At 32.1% G+C, this 26,348-nt stretch overlaps 3 protein-coding genes and 1 non-coding gene across 4 annotated transcripts; 1 reads left to right on the top strand and 3 right to left on the bottom strand.

The window, feature by feature from the left end:
* Positions 1 to 571: 571 nt before the first annotated feature.
* Positions 572 to 644, bottom strand: TRNAV-UAC. The gene has a single exon. It is a non-coding gene; the product is annotated as a tRNA-Val (tRNA).
* A 255-nt stretch (positions 645 to 899) lies between these two features.
* On the top strand, positions 900 to 5,072 carry LOC110603437 (tetraspanin-19). The gene is made up of 6 exons (XM_021741168.2): positions 900 to 1,404; positions 1,518 to 1,617; positions 3,483 to 3,563; positions 3,641 to 3,745; positions 4,052 to 4,228; positions 4,802 to 5,072. The coding sequence occupies exons 1-6, from the start codon at positions 1,232 to 1,234 to the stop codon at positions 4,811 to 4,813; spliced, it is 648 nt and encodes a 215-aa protein (XP_021596860.1). The 5' UTR covers positions 900 to 1,231; the 3' UTR covers positions 4,814 to 5,072.
* Positions 5,073 to 5,125: 53 nt separating this feature from the next.
* Positions 5,126 to 8,165, bottom strand: LOC110603435 (sphingolipid delta(4)-desaturase DES1-like). Its single transcript, XM_021741165.2, has 3 exons — positions 7,614 to 8,165; positions 7,225 to 7,495; positions 5,126 to 6,121 (listed from the first exon to the last, which is right to left on the bottom strand). The coding sequence occupies exons 2-3, from the start codon at positions 7,384 to 7,386 to the stop codon at positions 5,291 to 5,293; spliced, it is 993 nt and encodes a 330-aa protein (XP_021596857.1). The 5' UTR covers positions 7,387 to 7,495; positions 7,614 to 8,165; the 3' UTR covers positions 5,126 to 5,290.
* Positions 8,166 to 8,311: 146 nt separating this feature from the next.
* On the bottom strand, positions 8,312 to 12,757 carry LOC110603436 (E3 ubiquitin-protein ligase AIRP2). Its single transcript, XM_021741166.2, has 5 exons — positions 12,500 to 12,757; positions 11,237 to 11,387; positions 11,067 to 11,133; positions 10,731 to 10,965; positions 8,312 to 8,905 (listed from the first exon to the last, which is right to left on the bottom strand). The coding sequence occupies exons 1-5, from the start codon at positions 12,577 to 12,579 to the stop codon at positions 8,695 to 8,697; spliced, it is 744 nt and encodes a 247-aa protein (XP_021596858.1). The 5' UTR covers positions 12,580 to 12,757; the 3' UTR covers positions 8,312 to 8,694.
* Between the last annotated feature and the right edge of the window lie 13,591 nt (positions 12,758 to 26,348).

Here is a 26,348-nt window from a genome sequence, read left to right as displayed (position 1 = left end):
TTCCCGATAAAAGTTATTATAATTATAGTTAAACTCTTAAAATAATTTTGGTTATTATTAAATTTAACCATATGTTCTAAAAAACTAACCCTTTCTATTCTAATTCTCAATCCAAAATCCAAAATTTCTTATTTTAGAGATTCTTTTATATTTTAAATTAAATATTAGAACATTAAGAGTTATATATTTTTAATATATATGATAATAATATTTGAAAATCATAAATAAATAACTTAATGTATTAATTTAAAATTAATTAAAATGATTTTAAGCGTTTTACTATAATTACAGTAAATGTAAAAGGTTTGTTATAAAATTCAAAAACTTTTACTTTAACCGTCATGCATAAATATTTAAATTAAAAATAGAATTTTATTATATAAATATAAAATATTGAACTTTGGATCTTTATCTCTCCGTTTTGAAATCAATTTATTTATTTATTTTATATGAGTTTTCATCAAAGAAATAAAAAGAAAATAATAGAAAAATTAAGAATGAAAATAAATAAATAAATTTTATATGAGTTTTCATCAAAGAAATAAAAAGAAAATAATAGAAAAATTAAGAATGTTGCTGCCCAGGATCGAACTGGGGACCTTCAGTGTGTAAGACTGACGTGATAACCACTACACCACAGCAACTGTTGTTGCTACCTTTCTCCTCTTTACGAATAGATTTCATACAAAAGCGAAACAGGACAAATCAGATACTTGCCGGAGTTTAAAAGTGAGTCCAGCCAAAAATTAGGAAGCACACATACAGTTTCCAAGAAATTTCCTTCCCATTTTCAAATTTTGGTAACCATGTCCTTTGGGTTTTTTTAAAAATAATATTCAAATTAATTTAATATTTACATCAAAATTCACAACCCTAATTAATCATACATAATTAAACCCTTAAATTCATTTTTATACCAAAAAAAAAACGAGCTTATATTAATTTTATCCACTTCACTTTCATTAGTATTTTTTTTCTTTCAAAATTTTCAACTTTATCAAACTCTCTACAACCCATCTTCATCTCAAACTCAAATTGCTTTTATATATATATATAATTAGGAAATTTGGGTCAATTAGGCCTTTAACCACTGGATTAAGTCGAGCTAAGCTTAAATTGGTTATATAATATCACTTGGGGAGTTTTTCTTTTTCTTTTTTTTTTTTTATAATTTGATAAACTCCCTTGAAATATTTCTTTTAAGTGTGCAGAGTATCGAGAGTGAGAAACAATGGGAAGAATTGCAAAGATTCTGCTGAGATCAATACTGAAAATGGTAAATTCAGTAATGGGAATTCTTGGGATTGCAATGGTTCTATATGGGTTTTGGATGGTAAGAGTCTGGCAGAGAGACATAGAAGAAGCCTCATCATCTGCTTATGGGTATGATTCTACTGCTCCATGGTATGTGTCTCTTCCTCTTCAGCAATTTTTTCACCTTTTTTTTGTATGGATCTTTTGAGTTAATGGAGATATTTTTCTTGTTCTGTTCATTGTTGTCTATGAAAAATTTTCAGGTTTATATACAGTTTTCTTAGCATTGGCATTACCTTGTGCCTTATAACATGCATAGGCCATGTTTCTGCTGATAGCTCAAATGGTTTCTGCCTTTCTTGTGTATCCTTTTTCAAATTTCATCTCTTCATTTATTACAAGCCAGTGATGCTTTTGTAATGAAATTTGATGCAACTGAAACAATATATCTAATGGAGCCAACTACGATTAATATGATGTTTTGTTTGAGGTAGACTTGATTCGAGTTTTCAAAACTCGAATTTAAACTCGAATCAAGTCTTGAGATTTCGAAACTCGAATTTAAACTGAGTCCGGACTCGAGATTCCGAAACTCGAGTTTAAACTCGAGTCCTGACTCGAGATTCCGAAACTCGAGTTTAAACTCGAGTCCTGACTCGAGATTCCGAAACTCGAGTTTAAACTCGAGTCCGGACTCGAGATTCCGAAACTCGAGTTTAAACTCGAGTCCGGACTCGAGATTCCGAAACTCGAGTTTAAACTCGAGTCCGGACTCGAGATTCCGAAACTCGAGTTTAAACTCGAGTCCGGACTCGAGATTCCGAAACTCGAGTTTAAACTCGAGTCCGGACTCGAGATTCCGAAACTCGAGTTTAAACTCGAGTCCGGACTCGAGATTCCGAAACTCGAGTTTAAACTCGAGTCCGGACTCGAGATTCCGAAACTCGAGTTTAAACTCGAGTCCGGACTCGAGATTCCGAAACTCGAGTTTAAACTCGAGTCCGGACTCGAGATTCCGAAAATCAAACTGTATGATATATTTAAAATGTTTTAGTTTGGCTTGATAACTATCTTTTGTAGTTAGAATTCGAATGCAATATCAATGAATTTAAATTAATGATAAGTCATAATTATTTTAATTATATGTTAATACTAAGTAAAATATTTATTTTTTAGCATAATTTTAAATAAAAACCGTTATACTACTTAAAATTTACTATTTATATATTTTTTACTCTCTCATTACTTTTACATACATTATTTACAGACAAAGAAAAGTTTGTTTTTATTATTGCAACGGCCATTATTTACCGTTAAATAATAGTAAAGCTCGTTGCCTTTTCTTTTTAAAGTCATATGAGAGCAACCACTCAAATTTCTTTTTTTAGATTGAGAAGTTTTATACTACTATATTTCACTTATCAAAAGTTCTTTCTCTTAAACTGAAATCAGCAATTATCTTTTTAATTCTATACATTTATACCTTATAAAATTTGAGTTATTGATCTTTATTTTACTTATTTATTAAAAAAAATTAATATTAAACTCTGTTTATTTCACAAAAAATATTTTTCTTTTAGCGTTTTCGCGCCTTAATATTTTTATTAAAGATTTTATATATTAATTTTTTAATAAATTTTATTTTTTAAATTAAAATTAAATAATAAAAAATAAATTATCTCATTAAAAAATATTTTTTGCAAAAAATATTTTTGCAGAAAATATTTTTCAAATAAAAACAAATTGAAGCTTAAATGCCAAGTGTTTTTTTTTTTTTTGTCAAATTTAGAGTATTATTCATATTATCTACATTATTATTTTGGTTATAAATTAATTATTATTACAGATATTTAATAATGATGGATTGAATGTCTTTTGTTTGATGTTTGGAAATCTTAGTAATACTCTAACTTTAGAATCATTTCATTTTATGAGTTATGCAAAATTTGTTGAAAAATTACATAGTGCAAATTTTTTTAAAAAATTACTTAGTGATAGTTATTATTATTATGTTACGACTGTTACAGCTTTATTTTTATTAACCATGACTATAACCATAATTTAAATCTATATTCTTCAGTGAATTAATCTATTTATTCAAGCTGGTTAAATTCGTGAGTTTAAGTGAATTTTTTAACTGTGTTCTCGAATAGTTCATAAATAATTTTATATATTTAGTGTAATAATATTTTTAAAAAAAAATAGTTAAACCTTGATAAAATATGCAGTATACAGTTATTATCTCTGTGCTTCTCTTATTGGAAATAGCATTTGCAGCTGATATACTCCTAAATTCTGAGTGGGAAAAGGTAATTTAATTGGATTTTTTTATATATTAATTATTTCTGTTGAATATCTAAATTGATTAAAATGTTAATTTTATCAGGATTTGCCTGAGGATCCAACAGGAAGATTCCATGACTTTAAAGAATTTGTGGAATCAAACTTTGATGTGTTCAAATGGATAGGTTTGTTAATTGTCTTAGCTCAGGTATTTTAATTCTCTATTAATTGAGTACATATTATTATATTAGGTAATTTATAAGATTTAACACTGTTAAAATTTACTATTAAATTATAATAATTTAATTTTTAGAGTTTTAATATTTATAAAGTTGACTAATTTAATATGACTTTTATTATTAAAATAAAAATTTAAGGATTAAATTATTTATTATTAAAACAATTAATTTATGTATTTTATTAAATTTCAGAAACTATATTATAAATTACCTTTTATTTTAATTTTTATGTCAATCTGGTGAGGTATCAAAAATTGTTAATGTCCCATCTGCAGGGATTTTCTATGTTATTGGCAATGGCTTTGAGAGCTCTTGGACTAAATTATGGATCCAACTATGACAGTGACAATGAATGCCCTCCAGCCAGGCTTCCGTTGATCGATCACCATTTACAGCCACCTTCATTTGTCATCGGCAATCCACACTTCACCTCCGATAATGGAACATGGAATGTAAGGATTCTTTCTCATGTCATTTATAGATTTTTCAATTGCATATCTATGTTGGTAAGGGAAGATACAAGCATTGCTATCGATCCGAACTGGGTTGGTTCTAGATCGGATCAGCGGCTCAATCTGACAAAAAATAAGTCGAAATTAGACTCTTCAGTTTTGATTTTGATTCTATTTTTTTATAAGTAAAATGATTAAATTTGGCCTTGGAATAAAAAAATACTAAATACATTTTCAAGTTTGATGAGTGATAATTTTATTTAGTCTTTTAATAACCATTTAAAAATAATATAAATAATAAGATAAAATTTGATAATTTAAATCTCTCTATAACTTCATTTAAAACTATATTTATCTTTTAAATCTGATTCGAATTAAACTAAAATCAAAAGTTCTTGTCTGACTCCGACTCGGATCTTTGAATTATTGATCCGAGCCAATTTTGAATTTGACTTCAACCACTTTCAATTTGTTTCAAAATCTAGCTTCTTACTCGATCTCTCTCCCTATGTATAGATATGGTATTTTTCTCACTTAACATACACCTTTTTCTTTTCTTCTAATCCTTTGTAGACAAACAAGTGAAGAAAATAACTCGAGCAGCAGATTGCCGAGGTGAGGATATCACTTCAGTAGTCAAATATGAGACACGAATAAGGAATTGATGAAGACTCCAGAATTTTGTAGAAATAAATGCTGGCCCTTGTAATTAGGATTTCTAAGCCTCCACCAACTTTTTTTTTTCCTAGACTGGTCATGTTGTGGGATCATTTACTTCAAGGTAAGTACTTGTGTTTTCAGAAATTTAATATAGTCGAGTTATTTGATTAGTTTTTATCATTAATTATTATATTTTTCCTTCAACAGTCACTTTTCCATAGTATTTCTCAAAAGCTATTTGCAAAGAAACGGATATATAATCAACTAAAACTATTCAGCCACTACAATAAAAATTAAAAAAATGTTAAGAGACTGTAGATTCTTTTGTTCCTCAAATAATAAAAAGCACTACTCATTGCCAACAAGGCGAGGAGGAAAAAGAAAGCGCAAAGATGGGAGCAACTATTCAGATTTCTTGGTAATAGTTGATACCTTTCTCTTCATTCGGCTGTAAGGCCCAACTGTTCTGTCCATAATGTACATGTATATGACTTGGCTCCAAGACTTATAAGAGTCTAAACCTTCATAATATTCTGGTGCAATTTCCTTCACCTTGTGCAGCTTGTTCCCAGGGATCCTAGGGAAATCGTGATGTTCATTGTGGTACCCCACATGCCAAGTAAGAAAATTTAGGGGCCCATAATAGGAATATGTTTCTTGGTCAGGCTTGAAGACATAATGTTCTGAGATGAAATGACCAGCCATTGGGTGCATTCCACCTCCAACAAATGTAGAAAGGATCAAGTAAGCAAAAGACCTCCACCCCCAAAAATAAACCATTATTACATCCAGAGCTATCTGAATAAAAAGGTTGATGAACTCCCAGTAACCAGGGGGCTTGGGTTTGAGAAACAGAGGCCTCAAAGCATAGAAGAAGAGTTGGAAGATAACCCATACAGATTTTGAGACAACATTAGTCGCAAGATGGCCTTCAATATTGCTTGGGACATCCATATCAATCCCATCTACTCCTTGGAAGCGATGGTGTTCAAGATGATACTTTTGGAAGGTTACAGACATGGGTACGCCAATAGGAAGGTTAGCGAAAATCCCAAGCCACCGGTTGTGAACAGGCCTTGAGAAGGCAAGATTGTGACTGAGCTCATGGATCGCTAAGAAAAGATTGTGGTTGAGGAAAGACCCGAAGAAGTAGGCTATTCCCAGTATCTTAAGCCAGCCAGCATCATGAAGTAATGTGGCTGTCCAAAGTTGAAGCAAAACAACCACAGTAACCTGAAACACCAAAAAGTTTGAGACCATGAACCATATTGGACCATAAATAAAGGAGAAATTATATGCATACTTCAACAAAACAATAAGTTAAACAGAAAATGCTTGTCATTAATTATGATTTCTCAGTTATTGTAAAGTTCTTGCACAACGTAAAACTGAAATCATTTAAGACATATGTCAATCAATAGCAAACTTTTTATTTAATTTGGGCGTAGAACCTATTAAGCCCACCTACAAAATTAATACTGTAGAAGGCGTTATAAGGTTATGAAACGTGAGATATGTGCATAAATTTAGTTGAAGTGATACTCTTGTTTGTTTGGTGTTGAAATAAAGAAGGTGAAAAGGACAGCTAGAGATATCAGAATTACTTAGAAAAATGCATCACATTAACTCGGTCAAAATTTTCAGTCCACTTTTTTCTATATAATGAAAAAACAAACTCTAGTCCAATCAGAAACAATCCAAGTCGTCTCTCTGCAGCATGAACAAGATTAATGTTGCCTGCAGAACAAGCAATTTGAAAAATTTTCAAGAGAAAAAAGGAATCAAGGTTTCTCATTCTCCTCATTGCAATATAAAACAAGTCAAATTAACATCAGGCGCCACAAAAAATTGGCAAAATAAGAGTTTCACTCAACCAAACATATAAATAATCTATGGAGATCTGAAGAAATCCACATCAAGAAACTGAGAAATTTTCAACTGGCCATTCAAAATCACAATCGAGGAAAAAATATCAATAAAGACATGGGAATACATGAAAATTTGTTCACGAATTAGGAAAATATCGATTCTGATAAATTTTGGGAGATAATTGAAGAGTTTACAGAATGAACTGCAGCAAGGTTATCGTCCAAACAATGAAATTGGTTAATGCCGGCCAGCAGAAATTGACAAAAAAAGTAGTGCTCATTTCGGAACTCACAAGACATCTAGATTAACACAAACGTTATTATCCAATCAGAAATGAAAAGAACAAAAAGAAGTAGGGAAATCAAATCAACCATCGAAGTCAAGCCAATAAAACCAATTACATCATATCAGATCTAACCAAATAAACCAAAAGGGAAATGCAGATAGAGAGGAAGATCAAAGGAAACCTTGAGGAAAGCCAAGGGGTCAGGGCCAAAGAGTTCTTTGATTTGAGGATATTGAGAGAGGATCACTCTTCTCCTCGAAGCATGAGGCTCATCCGTGTACGACCAAAAGAAATCTGTCGCCATTACTCCTTCCTCTTCCTCATGCTTCTCCTCTCCGCCCATTTTCCCCGTCTCCTCTTCCTCTTCGCCTCTGCTTTCTCGTTTTCTTCTCTTCCCTCGCAGATATTTTCTCTCATTCGGCGTTTCCTCCCCCAGTGAGTGCGGCTTAAAACTAGGAGGACGAAAGCATGCAGCAAATTATTACGAAAAAATAAAAAGAGGAAAAGATGACGATGACTCAATGTCGTGACGCGCAAGTGAGATTGTGTGATTTAATCGCTTTACACTACCTCCGTTGAATTGAGGGTTAACGCAATAGCACGGCGCCGTTTAAACAAGTGAAGACACGTACGCGCAGGAAGAAACGCCCAAGAACCCAAGTGTTCGAAGGGGTGGACCAATGCTGATGCGTCAACTTGCAGGGGTTTACAGGTTGGAAGTAGATTTGGATTTTGGGAGCGGCAGCACTGTGGCCTACAGCTTTCAGCAAATCCTTTTGATAGTTTTCAAGCAGTTTCGAATTCTACCACAGGCCCAACGTGCCACCAGGCCCCACCTCTCGTCCTTTTGAGGAATTTGCCTTTCATTTTTATGACTTGGGCGAGCTCAATCGCCTCTGATAGACTAATAATGATTTCACATGGCTCATAAGAACGTGGGAGACACTCTGACATTAACTTCTGAGATGTCGACCTGGTGACGTATACATAGCCATCAGGATCACTCATTTGCTTGATTTAGCCTTCAATCTCTGCAGCCTGATGCCGATAACGTCTAACAGCCAGCTCCAGAGCACTCGCAATTCCTGAATTCAAGTAACCCAGAAACTGGGAGAGCGTCCCCTGCTGGTGTCCCTTTCAAATAGGCTAAAATCAGCATCATCGATGTAATGGAATTGATTGATCACTTGAGAAAGCTACACTGCATTCTTGGGCTGCAACCCATTGATAGATCAGAGAATGAATTCTGAAAGAGACGGAGAGAGGAGTAGAGGAAATTGCAAAGCTTTTTATACGTAAATATGAAAGCTATACAAGAATGTACAAATGTGGTAGATACAATGTTATGATCCCCATCTCTAATTCTCTATCTCAAGTCTCAACTTCACCTACCAACTCACGAAAATAACTCAAGTTGGGTTCTTCTAACCAGAAGTGGGAAGAAAGCACTGAAATTGCAATTTGCATATCAATTTCAGTCGGCTTTTTATGCAATGGCAACAGGAGGAAAAAGAAAAAAAGAAAAAAAGAAAAAAAGAAAAAAAAAAAAACCTAAACTTTGCGCTTCCCTTTTTTCCTTTTTCTTCTTTTGAGCTTAATACTAATAATCCAAACACCATGAGAGATGGAGATTTCAGATTCTAGTTGGCACCTATCTAAGGTGAGAATCATAATTGTCAAAAAGGGAGTCTGGAACAATCAGCGGCAACTTATCTATGTACATGAAAAGCCTCCTAAGATTCTCCCTCGTCACTGTCGCCATGTCCACTATGTCCCTACTATCAGTAAACATCCACAGGTCTCCAGAGTTTACTCTCTTCAGGCTATCTCGACAGAAGGGGCACGACTGTGACCTTGATCGCCTGCATTCACGGCAACAAATCCTTCCATCAATAAGTATGAAAGAAATTAACACCACCACCCAGAAATCAGCAAAAACAACATTTTACACATTGTCGGACAAGCTAAATTGATAATAAGCTGCCTTTAGAAAGCCAAAACAATGCATTCCAACTTTATGTTTAATGCTGAAGGGGAAAAATGAAAATGACCAATCTATAGAGGCGATTTCAAGAACATAAGTTGCATAGATGGATGCAGATGATACAGTGAAGGTGCAAAAGTGAAGTCCATCTTAAATGAATTGGCTAATAAATATGGGATTCTATTGCTTTAACGGCCAAACCTTAATCTCACCCCCACCTCAAATCTACATTACCATGAACTTCCTATTCATGATTAACCGTTTTGAGGCACATTCACAACCTAGACAAGCATCTAGAGCAAGAACAGGTTTCCATTTTGAAGAATCTTGATTACAGCTCTTATTCAAACAATGTTCCACCAAATAAATTGCCCAACATCCAAGCTTTGAAGAGTCATCCACCGAGCATGACCTCAATTCCTCCTATGACAGGCACACGATGAATAATCCAGGCTTCACTCAGCAGAAGTGCAAAACAAAATCTCTCCGATCCATTTCTCCCAACCTCCCGAACACACACATACATGCACACACAAGCATAAGAGGAAGAACACAAACAGCAAAACAAGTCTCAGAACATAAAAAAATCAATGAGAACCTTAGCTTCATACAGCAATCAACAGCCTACAGGGTGGGATGAGCCAAAAAAATATTTTGAAACACACTTGTGCAAATTTCCTAAATTGTGGAACAACATTGTACAGACAAGTCTTTCATACTTCCATTGAAGAAACTACAATAAATGTCTCAAAGATCTAAGATAAATCTCATATAGAGTATGTAGTAACCACCTATAAGGGCACAAAAAGATCAGATCAGGTTCAATAGGATTAGCAGTCAATGAGAACGCAAATAATGAGTATTAGAATGCAAAGGTCCCTAGTCATCATGCTATAGAATAACATGTTTGAAAAACATGCCAGATTTATACAGCTAATGTTGAGTTCCAAACAGAAATGGTTAAACAAGTAGCCCCAGCTGTATAATAAATGTGGGATGTTATCAAGACAATGAATATCAAGTTAACATTAAACGGCATCACTTGTTCCCTCTTACTGAATCTTGCCTTACTTTCAAGCACTTGCATACATTCATCATAGATGTCCACATTTCCACAAAAATATGATATTCCTTAAAGGATAGAGTTCACTCCAAAGATCAACAAATTTCAAGTAAAATTTTTGAACATATAAACATTTCACAATATTCATACACATTTCAACAAGTTAACAATTATTGGATTGCTAACAAGATCGCGTGTGAGTGTGGGTATTCAATGGCTTTAATTGATTTTAGCCATCAACAATGTAACGATTTAGGAGCATGCTCAAGAAAAAACTTAATGGCAGATAATGTCCCTAACTACCATTGCAAACACACCTTTTTTCATTAGTGAGTATTCATTAAGTCAGAGACCATGACTGTCCAAATGCATCAGAATGAAACAAACCCAGCATACATGAGCCATGAAACTTCATTTAATTTATGCCTACAGCTAAGAAATTCATACAATAATGAAAACTAAAAAATATTTTTTTCCTAAAGAAAAGGGCAATGAAAAGGGGGGAAAAAAGAAGTTTATAGAAGCATTCACTGTTCTCAACACAATATGGCAACCCAAAAAAAAACAAGAATAAGAAGAAGAAAGCATCTCATCAGAATTCCAAGAACAAAAAGGATGTCGAATTAGAGAGAGAAAGTACCATTCACGGTAACATTTCAAGCACATGGCATGGTTGCAATTAGGCAGTACAATTTTACTATTCATCTCCATGCAAATTCCACACTCCTCTTCCCTTTCAATGTCAACTTCTGAAAGCTGTCTCCGTTCTTCATCGTCTCTTCTTCGGAACCTCTCCATGCATGCTGCCTTCTGCTTTTTATCCTCTGTATCAGTGACCCCACTTTGAAGTTGCAATAAAGAGGGATAGATAACCGCTGGCCACAGAAGGAATAGATAAGTTAAGGTAAGAGAGCTTAAGGACAAAGATTAGATAAATAAATGCACAATACAAAAACTAAAGAATATAGCAATTTACCATAGAACTCCCTGATACTTGCTTTTCTTTCATGAGTAGACATGGTAGTTGTGCCATCTACATAAACCTAGAATGCAAGATACAAATCAATAAGCCCCATTCATCATTTACTTAAGACATCATAAAACATTTAAATGCACATGTTTATTCCCGTGCAAACAAATATAAACCTTGTAAATTAGGATTCTCAACAGTCCAAGGGCGCCTGCTAGGTGACAGTCTGACCACTGAACTAGAAAAAGAAACAGGTGAGCAGCTGGGCTATATGACATTCTCATCTGAAGACAGGCACCATCATACTCCCTTGGAAAATCTGACGCCCTGCACACGACATTGCACAATAAGAATGTAAACATTGGCAAAATACTAGCTTAATTTTCAAGTTAATAAAACAATTGAATATAAAGGGAAAAAAACAAGGAAAGCTTTCGTAGCATAATTGATATAATCAACAGTTAAGAAGCTGCAGATAGCATTTAGACTATAAGGGCAGGTAAACATCTTGTTCTATCTACAAGTTTTGCCCCTGAAGTCGCCATTTATAAACCAAAAGGGAAACTTCTAATACCACAGAAATGCTCTGAAAAATAATGACATACTGAACGTTTGGATGATGACCCTTTTCTCTCTCCCTTTCAACAAGCATTTCATGTTTCCAGAAAAGGGTCTCAATATTAATCATATAGCTTCAAAAAAATCTCAAACAATGTTATAAAAGCAAACACAAATGGAACCCACTGACTACGTGATACTGGCAATCCCCCAGGCCCCAACCCCCTTTCCCCTATTACCACCCCAAAAAACAAAGTGAGAGAGGGGAAATACACAAATTACGCTGCCAATTGCCATAGCAAATGCAAGCCACCAGAAGAATTCCCAATTTGAATGCGATTTCAAGCGAAGGCAAATACAAGAGGGAAAAAAACAAATTAAACCTTTAACATAAGAATCTGCGGATTAATACAAGCATAGACCTCATCACGATTCACCAAATTTATTAAACGCTAAACTCAAATTGGACCACAACGCCACCACCTCCTTTTAGAAGCCGCCCAAAAGAATGTGTCTTTCAGGAACAAGAATGACTTGTAACATACTAAATACGCCTCTGTGCTTATGTGTGTGTGTTTGCCAGACAGAGATAATAGAAGTTGTTTAGGAATTTTTCAGAGAAGTAATGGTACCTGATCATAAAATCGTAATCAAGACCCAAAAAGGAAAAACTTGAACGATCAAACAAACAAAAACAGCAAGAAGTAGAGGGGAAAGAGGGGATCGATACTTTAGCATTCACATTCAAGCAACGAATAACAATTACGATTAAAAAAAAAAAGCCCAGAAAAAACAAAAAATTTTCTTCCCAGAAAAATCAAACCCATGATCACAACAAAGCTCAAAAACCCAAAATTCTAAAATTAAATTGAAAAACTTACATAGTATTAGCATGTTGGATATCAGCTTCAAGCACTTTGAGAGAGTCTTTGAAGGACTTTCTCATAGAAGCTATGTACATCTCCTTCAACACTCAAAATTCAATCAATCAGATTCTCCTCTCTCTATCACCCACACCCAAAAAACCCCAAATTCTCTCTCTCCCTCCCTACCAAAACCCCTCCTTTCTAACTCAAGAATTGGATTTTCTCTTATTTTCTCGGGTGGGGTTCTTCTAGGAGGCGCTTCTATTCTGTTCTTGAAAGCGTAGCCGATTGATAAAAGAAGGGAGGGACACGTGGACAATGTAAAGGATGTGGTGGATCGTTGAAAATAAATAAATGATTAGAATAATAATATGAAGAGGTAATTATAAGGGCATATTCGTCAAAAATGGAAATAAAAAACACGAAATTAGAGAATACAGCTCGTGAGTGTATCTCCGCCTTATCCATTCTCGTCGTGGAGCGTAGCATTTCTCTAACTGGCGCGTGTCTTTGTCTGCCACTTTACACTTTCCGTTTTATTTCAGCTTTGCCTCCACGCACTTCCATGATCGTTACGTGGATCTTACCACTATCATCTACTATTTGCCCTCCTCTTTAATTTATTCACCGAACTACCCTTCAAGTTTCCGTTTTCTTCCCTTTCCCCTTTCCCTTCTACGACAAATTTACTATTAAGTCCATAATTTGTAGAGAAAAGTCGTATTTAATTTTTTATTTTTTATTTATTTTTTATTTTTAAAAATTTTAATTATTCCAATTCCATTCAATTTAAATTAATAAAAAATTTATAAAATTAAAACCACACTTATTAATAAGCAATGATATATTATTTTGTATAATACAGAAGAATTAAAATTATAGTAAAAAAGTTAAAATGTTTAAAACAAATGAGGACAGTAATTAACAAATGAAATCAAGATAATCAGATAATAAGAATAATTAAGAATAAAGTGGCTGCTAGCTAATGATGTCATTTCAGAAGACTAATAGATTAGATTCCATTGACAAATAAAATAATAATAATTATATTCCATGTTAATTTAATTTTATAGATTAATTAGTTAAAATGCTCACATAATTAATTATTCATCCCACATTAATTAAGAACATAATGATTCGTGAATGATTATGAAACTTAGAGGGTTAATCTTGCAATGCAATAATACAATGTTAGGAGCAATTCATCATTTAATTAGCTTTAAGATAAAGAGTACTTGATTTATTGGCATAAAACACGAGAATAGAAAGATTCATTCGAGTAGAAATTACATTTGAAATTCATTTAATGCTTTCGTTTGCGAGTTTGCGTAGTTGGTCTCATGTTTTTATATATCAAGTAGAAATTACATTTTCTTAAATTTTTTTATAAATAAAGTGATGATTAATTTTAGGGTAAACTGTAATTTAGTCCCTCTGATTTAGTGAAATGCAACATTTTGTCCTTCTGTTTTAAAAAATCTTCAATTTAGTCACTGTGATTTTTAAAAACTATGACATTAGTCCCTCCCGTTAGATTTTCAGTTAAATCACCGTTAATTTTAATTAAAAAGACTAAAATACCCATTCTCTCTTCTTCCTCTTCCTCTTCTTCTTCTTCTTCTTCTTATCTTTTCTGATCTCCTTCTTCTTTCTCTTCTTCTTCTTCTTCTTCTTCTTCTCCTCCTTCCCGATGGGTATTTTAGAGAATGGGTATTTTAGTCTTTTTAATTAAAATTAACGGTGATTTAACTGAAAATCTAACGGGAGGGACTAATGTCATAGTTTTTAAAAATCACAGTGACTAAATTGAAGATTTTTTAAAACAGAGGGACAAAAGGTTGCATTTCACTAAACCAGAGGAACTAAATTACAGTTTACCCTTAATTTTAATATGTTTTATCCGCTTATGGTACACTGAATTAAAAAAAATGTGAAGAGCAGTTTGATTATCACATTAAAGTTTTAATCATAGCGAGAGATCCAAACTAATTTTTATTAATAAATGATTTATTTATAGAATTTCACAAGTAGATCGTATTATAGCTTTGTATTCAAATTCTGCGTTTGATCTAGGTACAACATTATGCTTCTACTCTTCCATCACACTAATTTCCTCCACTAAAAACACAATAGCCTACGGTTGACATTCTATCACTTTGACATTCAATCCAATCAATATCTGAAAAACACTCAACGCGAGTGTGCCTATGATCACTGTATAGTATTCCAAGTCCTAGAGTTATCTTTAAGTAGCACAAGATTTATTCCAGAGCTGCTAATATTTCACCGTATGTGCAAACATGAATTGACTCACAACACTTACTACAAAAATAATATTTTGTTGAATCATTATTGCAAGATAGTTTAGCTTGCCAACTAATTTCTTGTATCTCTCTGGGTCATCAAACAGGTCACTATTATATTTTGTAAGATGCACATTATGAATCATTAGTGTATTGTAAGGCTTTACTCCTAACTTCTCAGTTTCTATAAGTAGATCGAGGATTTTTTTGTTTGAGAGAGACAAATGCTCTTTTTTACTTCTTAAAACTTATATTCTCAAGAAATATTTCAGCTGACCCAAGTCTTTTATATAAAAATTAGCATATAAGAAAGATTTGAGACTCCTACATAATCATTTTCTATAATAAAAATATCACAATATATACAATAAGAAGAATCATGTCAGCTGTTGACTTTCTATAGAATACTAAATGATCAAATTTGCTCTTCTTTAATCCAAACTCTTGAATCACTTCATTGAACTTTTCAAATCAATCACAGGAATTCTGCTTTAAACCATATAGATATTTTTTCAAACAATATACTTTCTTAGTCTTCTTCTCAGCAATAAAATCAGGTGGTTGCTCCATATATACTTCTTTTTGGTGATCAACATGAAAAAAACATTCTTAATATTCAATTAATACAAAGGTTAATATTGAGAAGCGGTGATGGATATGAATGAACGAATAGAAGTCATTTTGGCCACAAGAGAAAAAGTGTTTGAATAGTCTACTCCCTAAGTCTGTGCATGTCTTTTAGCTACAAGTCTAGCCTTGAGCCGAGCCACAGAATCATCTGGATTGACTTTGATTGCTAAAATCCATTAAAATCCATTTGCATCACACAACTTTCTTGTCTAGAGGTAAAGTGACTAGATCCCAGGTATGATTTCATCTAGAGCTCTTATCTCCTTAAGCATCGTGTTATGTCAACTAGAATGAGACATGACCTCTTTGACTATTTTAGGTATGGAAATAGAATCTAGGGAGGCAATTAAACATCTAGTCAAAGGAGACAAGTTATCGTAGAAAATAAAATTAGCAATAGAATAAGTTTACTTTTACGAAAACTAATGGGGAGATTAAGATTACTTGGTGGTGGATCTGATGATGAAAAGAAAGCTAGCATATGACATATATCATCAAGCACTTCTTGTCCTCTTGAATAAACTTGAACAACTAATAGTTTGATTGGGGCATAGGCTTGAACATTGGGAAGGCCAATATTATTGGACTGAATTTGAGGAGCATAGAGGAAATATCACTATTTGTTGTGAGCTTATAGATGAGTTATTCATCTTCCTCCCTTTGACTCGTAGAGATCGATGTTGAAGAAAAAAATAGTTCTTTCTCTTAAAATATTATATCAGTTGAGACAAAGTATCAATTAAGTTCTATATAATAATACCAGTACTCCTTTTGAAGGTGAGATTATCCCAAAAAAGGAGCTTTAATGCTTCAGAATCCAATTTGGTAATATGAGGCTATACATCATGAACATGATAAGTACTTCCAAATACCCATAGCTCCAATAGAAATAATAGCTTGTTAAGGAAGAGAACACTGTAGTGAATATTCCCATTAAGAACCATAGGTGGCATGTGATTAATAAGAAAGCATGATGTAGAGATAGCATTAGCTCAAAATTGCTTAGGGACTTTCATTTGGAACAACAAGGCATGATAGTTTCAAGAGGATTGGTAAGGATGCCCTATTGAGTCATGAGTATCTGAAATGATTTTGACATGTAATCTTTAGCATTATCACTCCTCAATATCTGTATAAAAACATTAAATTGATTCTTAATTTCAACACAAAAAGCAGAAAAGTGAAAAAGTACCTCAGAACAATTCCTCATAAAATAAATCCAAGTCATTCACAAAAAATGATCCACAAAAGTAATAAATACATTAATCCAGTTGTCAACCCAACAGGACAAGATCCCCAAATCTCTAAATGAACTGGTTCAAAAGTAGATTCAGCTTGCTTATAAATTTTAGGACTGAGCGAGATACGACAGTGTTTTACTAAATGACAGAACTCACATTTCAGAGACGGTACATCATCATAACTTTTTTAAAACTGGTAGAATGATACCCTAATCGATAATGTGCTTTAAACACATAGATTACACTAGAACAAGTAATTGACTAAGTCATCTATGTATCCAAAATGTAAAGACTATTTACTAATTATCTTTTTCATCGTAAGATCTTAAAAAAGACAATAATAAAGGAAGAAAGAGACATAACAATTTAGATTTTTGGTGAGTTTTCTTATAGAGATAAAATTAAAGACAAAATTGAGAAAACTTAGCATGGATGATGAAGTGGTGGAAGTAGTAGACTTAACAGTACCAGAAGCATCAATATTATATTTTGACTTATCGGTTATGGTGACAGGAGAAGGTGCCTTATTGGAAATTATAGAACGTATAGAGATTACATGTCATATGATCTGTGGCACCAAAATTAATGTCTCATTTATTTGAGGAGGAAATGAGACATGTTTTATTTGTTTCAATAATAGGAGTGACTGAAGTGGACAATTTGAGTAGGTTATGATATAAGCATATTCACCAGTCAAGATAGCGGACAATGTTCACAAAAAAGAGCTAAATGTAGCAACATTAACAATTAAAGTCTTTGTAGTACTTCCATCCCAACTATTATTCCCCCATCCTTCTTTAGCAATCATAAACATATTATCGGTGGCTATTTTCAAAATTTTAATTAGTAGAAAAAAATCGAAAATCAAATCTACAAGAAATCTAATCCAATAATATCTCTCAAGCATAAAACCCAAAATTCAGGAAGTTATAAAATCCAAAACTCAAAAACACCACAAAAAAGAGGTGCCAAAAATCAACACAGTACACAAAGGCTGAAATTGCAAATGAACAACGCCAATAAACAATGTGCATGAAAGTGCCAATGAACATTACACGTGAATGAACAGTATTCATAAATAGTACCCAAACCCTAAAAAATTGAAAGCTTTCAGTACCATGTAAAACACAAGAGAATTGAAGAGATTTTCTACATATCGGTCTTTGAATAAGAGCATATATATATATATATAACTTACAAGTCCCCTTATGTAACAGCCCGGAAACCGAACTGCCACCGGCACTAGGATCCAGATCGACTTAAGGTCGCCGGGACCCGTAGTAAGCCTGCTATCCTGTCTGTAGACCTGTGAACTCCCACACATGATCATACATTTGCTGTAAAAACATAAAACTTTTCTTCATTCCAAGGCTTAACCTGTGCATGCACTCTCTCTGTGCTCTACTAATCCCTACTAGAGCTCCTCATGGCCCTAGGCGGATCAAACTCATAATGTTAAGCCTGGTTTTGCTCATAAACATACAACAATAAAGAAACATACATAAACTGATCATGTGACTCCACAAAGGGATTACAAGTCTTATAAGTCAAGCACTATTCTATAAACTGTACATAGACACTATCTCTATACATTTACAATATCTCTATACAGTTACATGTCCACACTAGTTATTACAAGACTCTGTACTCTTCCTGTACCCTGCTGAGTTCTCTCTGACCTCTGAACCTGCACAACTGGAGTTAGGGGAGAGGGATGAGCTACGATAGCCCAGTGAGTAGAATAGTGAGAAAATAACAGGTGATAAAACATGCTCTCATGGAATGCAACACATAATCACATCACCTCGGCCGGACGGATCAAAACTCCCTCTATCTCATCTGGGGTACTGGAGTACCATGTGCCTGGTCCCCGTAGGGCTATTCCAGGTCTTTGTGTTGTGCCTGGTCCCCGTAGGGCTATTCCAGGTCTTTGTGTTGTGCCTGGTCCCCGTAGGGCTGTTCCAGGTCTTTCCTCTGAGGGCTAATGAATCCTCACGAAGTCCGTGCCGTCTCACATAAACAATGTACAAGGAGCAATGCCAAGTACAAGGATAAATGCAATGCATCATCTTTGTGTACACTAATGCACTCACCCTATAGCATATTCATGATGCATGAAGCATGATAAAATATTCAGTTCTCAGATTAAAACATTAAGTTAAATTCCACTCACCTTTGGTTAGCTCTGAACTGACTCTGCAGGTTCTGACACTGGACTCACTGCTGACCTCCCTGATTCCTCTGGTCCGTACCTACACAGGTGGACTCCAATGAGGGACTAAACTCACTCAAGAACATCTCTAAGAAACTCCCCAAAAACCCCCCTAAACAATCCTACAACCATCACATAAAACATGCAAAAGAAAGCTGGACAGGGCACTTTCGGCGGCAGATTCGGCGGCCGAAACCCTACTCCAGAGACGAAACTCATGCATGTTCGGCGGCACCTTCGGCGGCCGAAGGTCTCGTCCAGAGACGAAACTCACACACTTTCGGCGGCCAAACTCCCTCTTTCGGCGGCCGAAAGTCCCTTTCTAAACCGAAAGCCTAGCTTTCGGGGGCAACCTTTGGCAGCCGAACTGCCTCCACAAAGGGTTCGGCGGCCGAACCTTCCTTCGGCGGCCGAACCTGGTTTTGCCCGAAGGGCAGAACCCTGCTCTGTTTCATGCAAACTTTGCCCAAAAACCTACAAACATGCATATCAACTACTCCCAACTAGCATATACACATATATATGCACAAAGGGGTCTAAAACTACCCTAAAACCCCAAACAAACATAGCACATAACACTTAAACATGCTGAAACACCACAAATCACCAAAACCCTCACCTAAACCTAAACATGCATACTACCCATACAAACTTCATAAAACCTTTCAAAATCATCAAAGAAGCTCAGGATCTTCACTTACCTCTTACACAACTTGAGGATGAAGGATCCTAACGCGGAGATAGGAAGAAAAGTGCTTCCAAAGCTCCAAGCTTCAAAACTTGGTTCTTTTGCTCAAAACCTTCATAAGTCACCAAAACTCTTAAAACTCTTGAAAGATTTGATGAAAATCATGGAAAATATGAAAGTCAACGTGGAGAGGCTGAAACTCACCTCTGGCTGCAAGTGGAGGAGAAAATACCCTCCTCTCACCGACCTTTGGCCCTTTTATAGGTGGCTGGCCAGACCACCTTCGGCAGCCGAACGTGAAGCCGCAACCATGCAATGTTCGGCGGCCTAAAGTGACCTTCGGCGGCCGAACCTTTGCATTTCTCCCTTGTTGCTTTTCTTTTAAAACTCAAGTCTTGTAACACTTCAAAACATGAAAACAAGTGAAAAACCGTGGAAAACATATGCATTACCCTTCTCGAGGGTTCCGACACCCGAGATTCCACCGGACTACAGGAATTCCGATGCCGGACTCGAGCCGGGTATTACATCTTATATGGAAATAATTTATAATTAATCATATTATTACTCCTACAGTTAATCTTAAAATTAAGCTTCTATACATATAAGACAATCAACTACCAGTTGTATTCTAACAAAAGGTTTAGTTCGACAATAAGTGCATTATTGAATTTTATGAGATCCTATATTCAACATCTCAATTCCCCATCTTTTTATTTAAAAATTTACAATTAGTGTATCTCCGCCTTATCCATTCTCATCATGAAGCGTGACATTTTTTTAAATGGCGTGTATTTTTTGCCGTCACTTTACACTTTTCATTTTATTTTAGCTTTGCCCTCTACGCACTTTCCTGATCACCGTGTGAATCTTAGCACCTTCATCTAATTTTCGCCCTTCTTTTTTAATTTATTCACTGAACTACCCTTTACATTTCCTTTTTTTCACCTTTTGGCCCTTCCCTTTTGTACTATTAAGTCCATATTTAGTAAAAACTAAATATAAACTTATTTTTTCTATAAAAAAATTATATTTTTGTATAAAAAGTCAATCGATACTTTATTTTTTTATTATACTTTTAATACATAATCTTCATAAAAATCCAATTATTTAACTTTTATATGCAAATGTAAGTTATATAATTTAATTATTTAATTTTTACGTGCATACACTCAGTTATAAGTAATTTAATTTTTTAGCATTAAATAGTTATATATAATTTATAAATTGAAGGATTTAATAGTTATATTTTATAAAATTTATATGTTAAATGGTTATATCATGAGTTAAATAAAGAAAAATTCAAACACCAAATTATATATTTGATATTTGGTCTTTAATGAAATTAACAATATAGTCTATTTACTTAAAAGATTAAGTTAGTGAATAACTGTTTTTTCAACAGAAAATATTAGCATTCAAATAATGATCATTTAAATTATGATATATATGTAATGCAACATTTATCAAACGCCTAATAATATTAAAAAATTCAAATCTTTTTGAGTCTTTACAATTTAATTCATTAGTTTTAATTTTGACACAATTGATCAAAATTTTAAATTTTTAAAAAAATTTATCTAGATTTTAAATTTATAATCGAGGACATATGTCTAATTTTAGGTGACATGTCATCTAATTTTTTTATTAGTAGGTGAGATGAGTTACCCGCCACGTCATTAAAAAAATAAAATTTAAGTTAAGAGTATAAAATGTGCATAACTTTTTTTAAAAATATTTAAAATTTTAATTAATTGTGTTAAAATCAAAACTAATAAATTTAATTGCAAAAGATAAAAAAAAAAAAAAAAACATCTAGATTTTTTATGTATTAAGCCTTTATCAAAGGATTCTTTTTCTATACCTATCCTTTGTTTTTTCCTAATTTTTTGCTTTTCCATAATTTTAGTGATGAAATCAAGATAATCAGATAATAAGAATAATTAAGAATAAAGTGGTTGCTAGCTAATGATGTCATTTCGTAAGACCCATTGACAAAAAAAAATAATTATTAAATTCCATGTTACTTAACAATTCTTGAATTAAAGACATAATGATTCTTGAATTATTTTGAAACTTGGAGGATTAACCTTCCAATGCAATAATACAATGTTAGGGGCAATTCATCATTTAATTAGCTTTAAGAATAAGAATATTTGATTTAATGCATTAATGAAATTTTGTGAGATCCTAAATTCAACATATTAATCATTTGCACTTCGAGGCTTAGCATGGTGGAAAGTGCATCCTTGTAACCTTGAGAGGTCTAAGGTTCGACTCCCCCAACCCTCTATTTCAAAAAAAAAACATATTAATTCTTTATTTTTTATTTAAAAAATTACATATTTAATATTTAAATCTTCCATATAAAAGAATATTTGATTTAATCCTGCATGCAACATGGCCAATGCCGAAAACTCAAGAGAAAAAGTGCCTAAAACTCTTATAAGAGACACGTTATTTCTATTTCAAACCGATGTGAGATTTAATGATAATTGTAACTAATAAAAGAGATTTAAGTTATTTATTTTTTTATAATGTAAAGCTGATTTTTTTCACTCTTTTAAACCCTTAATAAATGTTCAAAAAGCCATTAAAATCCTTATAAAAATATTTCGTCCATTTAAAATTTTGAATTTTTCAAAACAGTTATTTAAACCCTTAAAATAGTAATTTAAGGCGTTAAATTTCTATTAAAAAACGAATATTTAGACCCTTAAGAAATAGTATAATAATGATTGAAACTCTTTATTTAATAAATAATTTTAATTTTAATAATTAAATTTATAAATCAATTACTTTAGCTTAAATTTTTAAACATAAATAAAATAGTTTTATAAATTTATAATATAAAATAAAATTTATTTAAGATTTATAAATGTTAAATTTAAATTTAATATTTGAAAATCATTTACTTAAAACAAAACTAAAAAATATTTAGATTTTCTCTTCATTTCTTATCTCTTCAGAAATTTTAATAGAGGCTTTGTGGTTATAATTGGGTGTTTGATCAATGAAAAAGAAAAAAATATATTTTTTAATTGTTTTATCCAAATCAATAATTTTCTTCATATGTTTAATAAATTATATATTTTAAATGTTTATGAGCTATTACTAATATTTTTATTTAATTTATAGATTTTACAAAATTATTTTTTTATAAACAATATACATAAATTAACATAGTCTATTTATTAAATTAAATTTAATCATTAAAATTTCAAAAATATATTTTTTGAAATGTACAAGATAAATTTATTTATTAAATAGAAATGATTTTTGATTCTTTTACTAAGGGTTTAAATGATTATTTTAAAATATTTAGAGACCTAATTGGATCAATTTTTTGAACAAGAGTTTAAATGATATTTTTAATTTTTTTTAAGGGTTTAAAAGGGTTTTATTTTTTTATAATGTAAAGCTGAAATTTTTTTTCCTCTCTCCAATTTGACAAATAAAATAAATCATATGGCTTCCTCAACAGCCAACATTCAACTAATTTGCTTTACCTCATGTATTGAAGATATAATAATAATAATAATAATAATAATAATAATAATAATAATTACTGATGTAGCATAATGAGCCATCACTTTAAAATATAATCACGTAGCAAAAATTTAATCGAATCATATACGGTTTTGTTTATGAAAAATAAGACTTAGACATTTCTAAACTTTTATTTTTTATTCAGACCTTTATTTAACAGGACAAGATTTTACAAAAAATTACTGTTGGAGAATATAATTTAACAGATTTTCATTATACCTATAATTGCGGGATCTCTTATTTATAAACCGGTGCTAATTCAATTTTTCAAAAAATTTAATAAAACTGATGAATATAAAGATCAAAATACGCATTTTTACATAATTATTCTTGAATTTTAACCAATTTATTACACTCGCTATTTTTTTTAGTTTAATTAATCCCTTCAACCGATAGCATTTAGACTTTTTTTAGTACTTAATAGATAAAATTAATGGAGAGATTAGTTAGTACATTTTTTAATATTTTAAATACATTTTAATATATTTTTCAATTAAAAAATTAATTAATAAATTTTATTAAATTTAATGGACTAAATCGTAATTATTTTTTAAAAAATATAATATTATTGTTAAATTATAAATAATATGTTTTTTAATAATAATAATAATATTATTATTATTATAATTTTGACATAAAGAAAGAATAAAATAATTTATGTGATGTGGTAGTAGGCAGCCAACATCACATCCATTATTATCCTATCTACCTTATCATTTCATTATTCAACAATAAATTCTTTTATCTGTTTATGTATAAAAGTTGGATCAAACCATTAATGATTTGTCTCTTTCAATATGGTCCCCATCTTTTTAATTTTTATTCACCTAACCAATAATCAACCTTAAATTCATTTGCTTTTATTGTTCTCTTCTTCATTTACAATATTTTACAGTTTTTGGATTTCTAATGGAATCAGAATATCTATTTTATAGAGTCCTTCATAGGAGGAAAGGCCATGAAAACACAAACGATGAGGCTCTCTCTGCCTGGCAACTGAAACATGGTTTTTTATTTTGGTTTTTTTAATTTTGAATTTTTCTGATTTTGTTAGTTTTGATTATGTGAGTTTTTTGGTTGTGACCGTTTGCGATTTGTTTTTCCCTTAAATTTATCATGCTCATTAGAGAAAGAGTGAACCGCTGATGATTCGCGTTAAAATTTTATAATTAAATTTTTTAGGATTGAAAATATCATCATAGTGATGATCGTCGGACTATTAACACTCAAATCGTATTCGAATTCTTAAAAGCCAGTTAAGTTCAAACTGGTCCATTAGCGCACAATTCAAATCACAATTGAGTAAATCGGACTGGTTGGGATCTAAACTCATTAAAAAGGGATTCAATTCACCTAACATGATAGATCAGTGAGAAAGAACCCAGATATACCATACTCTATTAACACTAGCGTCGTAAGAAAATTAAAAAATCGATTATAATACAGAGAAAAGGTACGTCCTTATGTATAATTCTGTATGATAACGACAAGTAGCACTATAATAGGGGTCAGTTATAGTCGTTAAAGGATAAGAGAAAAAAAAATAAAAGAAGAAAACATGAATTATTCAAATTAAATTCACTTACACATATTAAAACCCTACCTTTTTCTGAATTTTAAATTATCAGATAATATTTTTCTTCATAACCACTGGCCACTCGCTTCTAATATTTGTTATGATATTTGTGTTGTTTTTTAAAATGCTGATAAAAAATATTTGTTATGATATTTAAAATGCCGGTAAAGAAGTATTTATTTTATATAATAATTAAAAATATTAAATAATTTAAAATATAATAAATACTTTTAATTAAATTACTATTTACATGCACAATTACTCCGATCTTAATAATTCTATATGTATAAAAATAGAGAAAAAAGATGCATGATAAAATAAAATTTAAAAAATTACATGAATAATTATTATATGTAGTAAAATTGAAAACTAATTAATATTTTTTTAGTTTTATTAAAACAATAAAACATGTTAAACAAAACAATATTTAAAAAGTGATATAAAAGTGTGAATCAATAGGGTAATTTTCAATTTTTTATGATCAACAATTATATTTCTATGTGAATGAAACAAAAATATAATATTTAATTTATTGTTTTCCTATTTTATACTCATATAATTATTATTATTATTATTATTATTTTTGCATTAAAATTTAAATTCTTGACTTTTGACAATCTTTCAATTAATAGGTTGTGTCCAGTAGGTTCTTGAAGCATATTAAGTTTATCTTTTCTATCTAAAAAATGTAAAATTATCAATATTCGAAATAAAAATAAATAATTAAAATTTATGGGTTAAAATTTAAATTCATTGGAGGCTTGTCCATTAGCACCATTGGGCCTTAGCTTACCTTTCAAGCTGGTGCGGTCTCATTCAACTGTTTCTGATGGGCTCAGACCTTCTGCTAGTAAGATTCCAATAATGCAAAACGACGCACCGTTTTGTTTATTGAGCTCAAGCTTCTTTTTCTATCGACAAAAACACCCTCCCACTTTCAAGTCAAAACTAGAGCTGCTAATGAAAAGCTCCGCCTCAAAATATTCGAGATTTGCAAGGAAAGGGTGTCTAGCTCTAGAGAGTAATTAAGCTTTCACCAAAATTTTCTCTTGGCATTATGAGAAAACGTATTCGTTGATCAGAGTTGACAGTTTACAAGCATTCAATCCTAAAGATTGGCTTGCAAATAGAGACTCCCTTGAGGCTCCTCACCAAGGTCCTACACATTCTAAAACTCACCAGCTGCTCTTCCATCTATGCATTATCCAACCCTAACTCAGCAAATTACGGTGGTCGGGTCGAATGCGATGAGAAATATTAATTTTCCTTCTTTATTTTCATTTCTCTCTTTTATTCTTTCTAGTGTTAATATCCAAAGAAGAGAATTTAAGAAAATTAAATTTCTTTTTTCTTTTTTGTCTTTGCTCCATTTCCCTCCCCCCAAACAAAGTATAAACGTAAAATCAGAATTATATCTATAAGTACAAAAATGAACTCAAGAGAAATAGCTGGGAATGGGAAAAGATTTATTGGTGCTGAAGAGTATTCTTACCTGAGAAGCAGATTGCAGATCGTGGATAATCGCTTTGTCTCTTGGAAGATGAACAAAAAAAAAAGGAATTGAAACTTGGAAACCCACGACTATCTGTCTAAATATGGATTTCAATTTCGGTTACTAACAACACATGGAAACAGACTCCGCCTATATTGAAGCAAGCTGATGGA

The sequence above is a fragment of the Manihot esculenta genome, chromosome 16, assembly GCF_001659605.2.
Source record: "Manihot esculenta cultivar AM560-2 chromosome 16, M.esculenta_v8, whole genome shotgun sequence".
Classification (NCBI taxonomy): Eukaryota; Viridiplantae; Streptophyta; class Magnoliopsida; order Malpighiales; family Euphorbiaceae; genus Manihot; species Manihot esculenta.
Note: the sequence above shows the minus strand (reverse complement) of the source record. Positions and strands in the feature narration are given on the sequence as shown.

Coding starts and splice junctions, on each gene's coding strand:
- LOC110603437 (XM_021741168.2), top strand. CDS start 1,232: ATGGGAAGAATTGCAAAGATTCTGCTGAGATCAATACTGAAAATGGTA. Junction 1,405..1,517: donor TATGATTCTACTGCTCCATG/GTATGTGTCTCT, acceptor AAAAATTTTCAG/GTTTATATACAGTTTTCTTA. Junction 1,618..3,482: donor ATGGTTTCTGCCTTTCTTGT/GTATCCTTTTTC, acceptor TAAAATATGCAG/TATACAGTTATTATCTCTGT.
- LOC110603435 (XM_021741165.2), bottom strand. CDS start 7,386: ATGGGCGGAGAGGAGAAGCATGAGGAAGAGGAAGGAGTAATGGCGACA. Junction 6,122..7,224: donor ACCCCTTGGCTTTCCTCAAG/GTTTCCTTTGAT, acceptor TTGGTGTTTCAG/GTTACTGTGGTTGTTTTGCT.
- LOC110603436 (XM_021741166.2), bottom strand. CDS start 12,579: ATGTACATAGCTTCTATGAGAAAGTCCTTCAAAGACTCTCTCAAAGTG. Junction 11,388..12,499: donor ATCCAACATGCTAATACTAT/GTAAGTTTTTCA, acceptor TGTCGTGTGCAG/GGCGTCAGATTTTCCAAGGG. Junction 8,906..10,730: donor TTGAAATGTTACCGTGAATG/GTACTTTCTCTC, acceptor CCGTGAATGCAG/GCGATCAAGGTCACAGTCGT.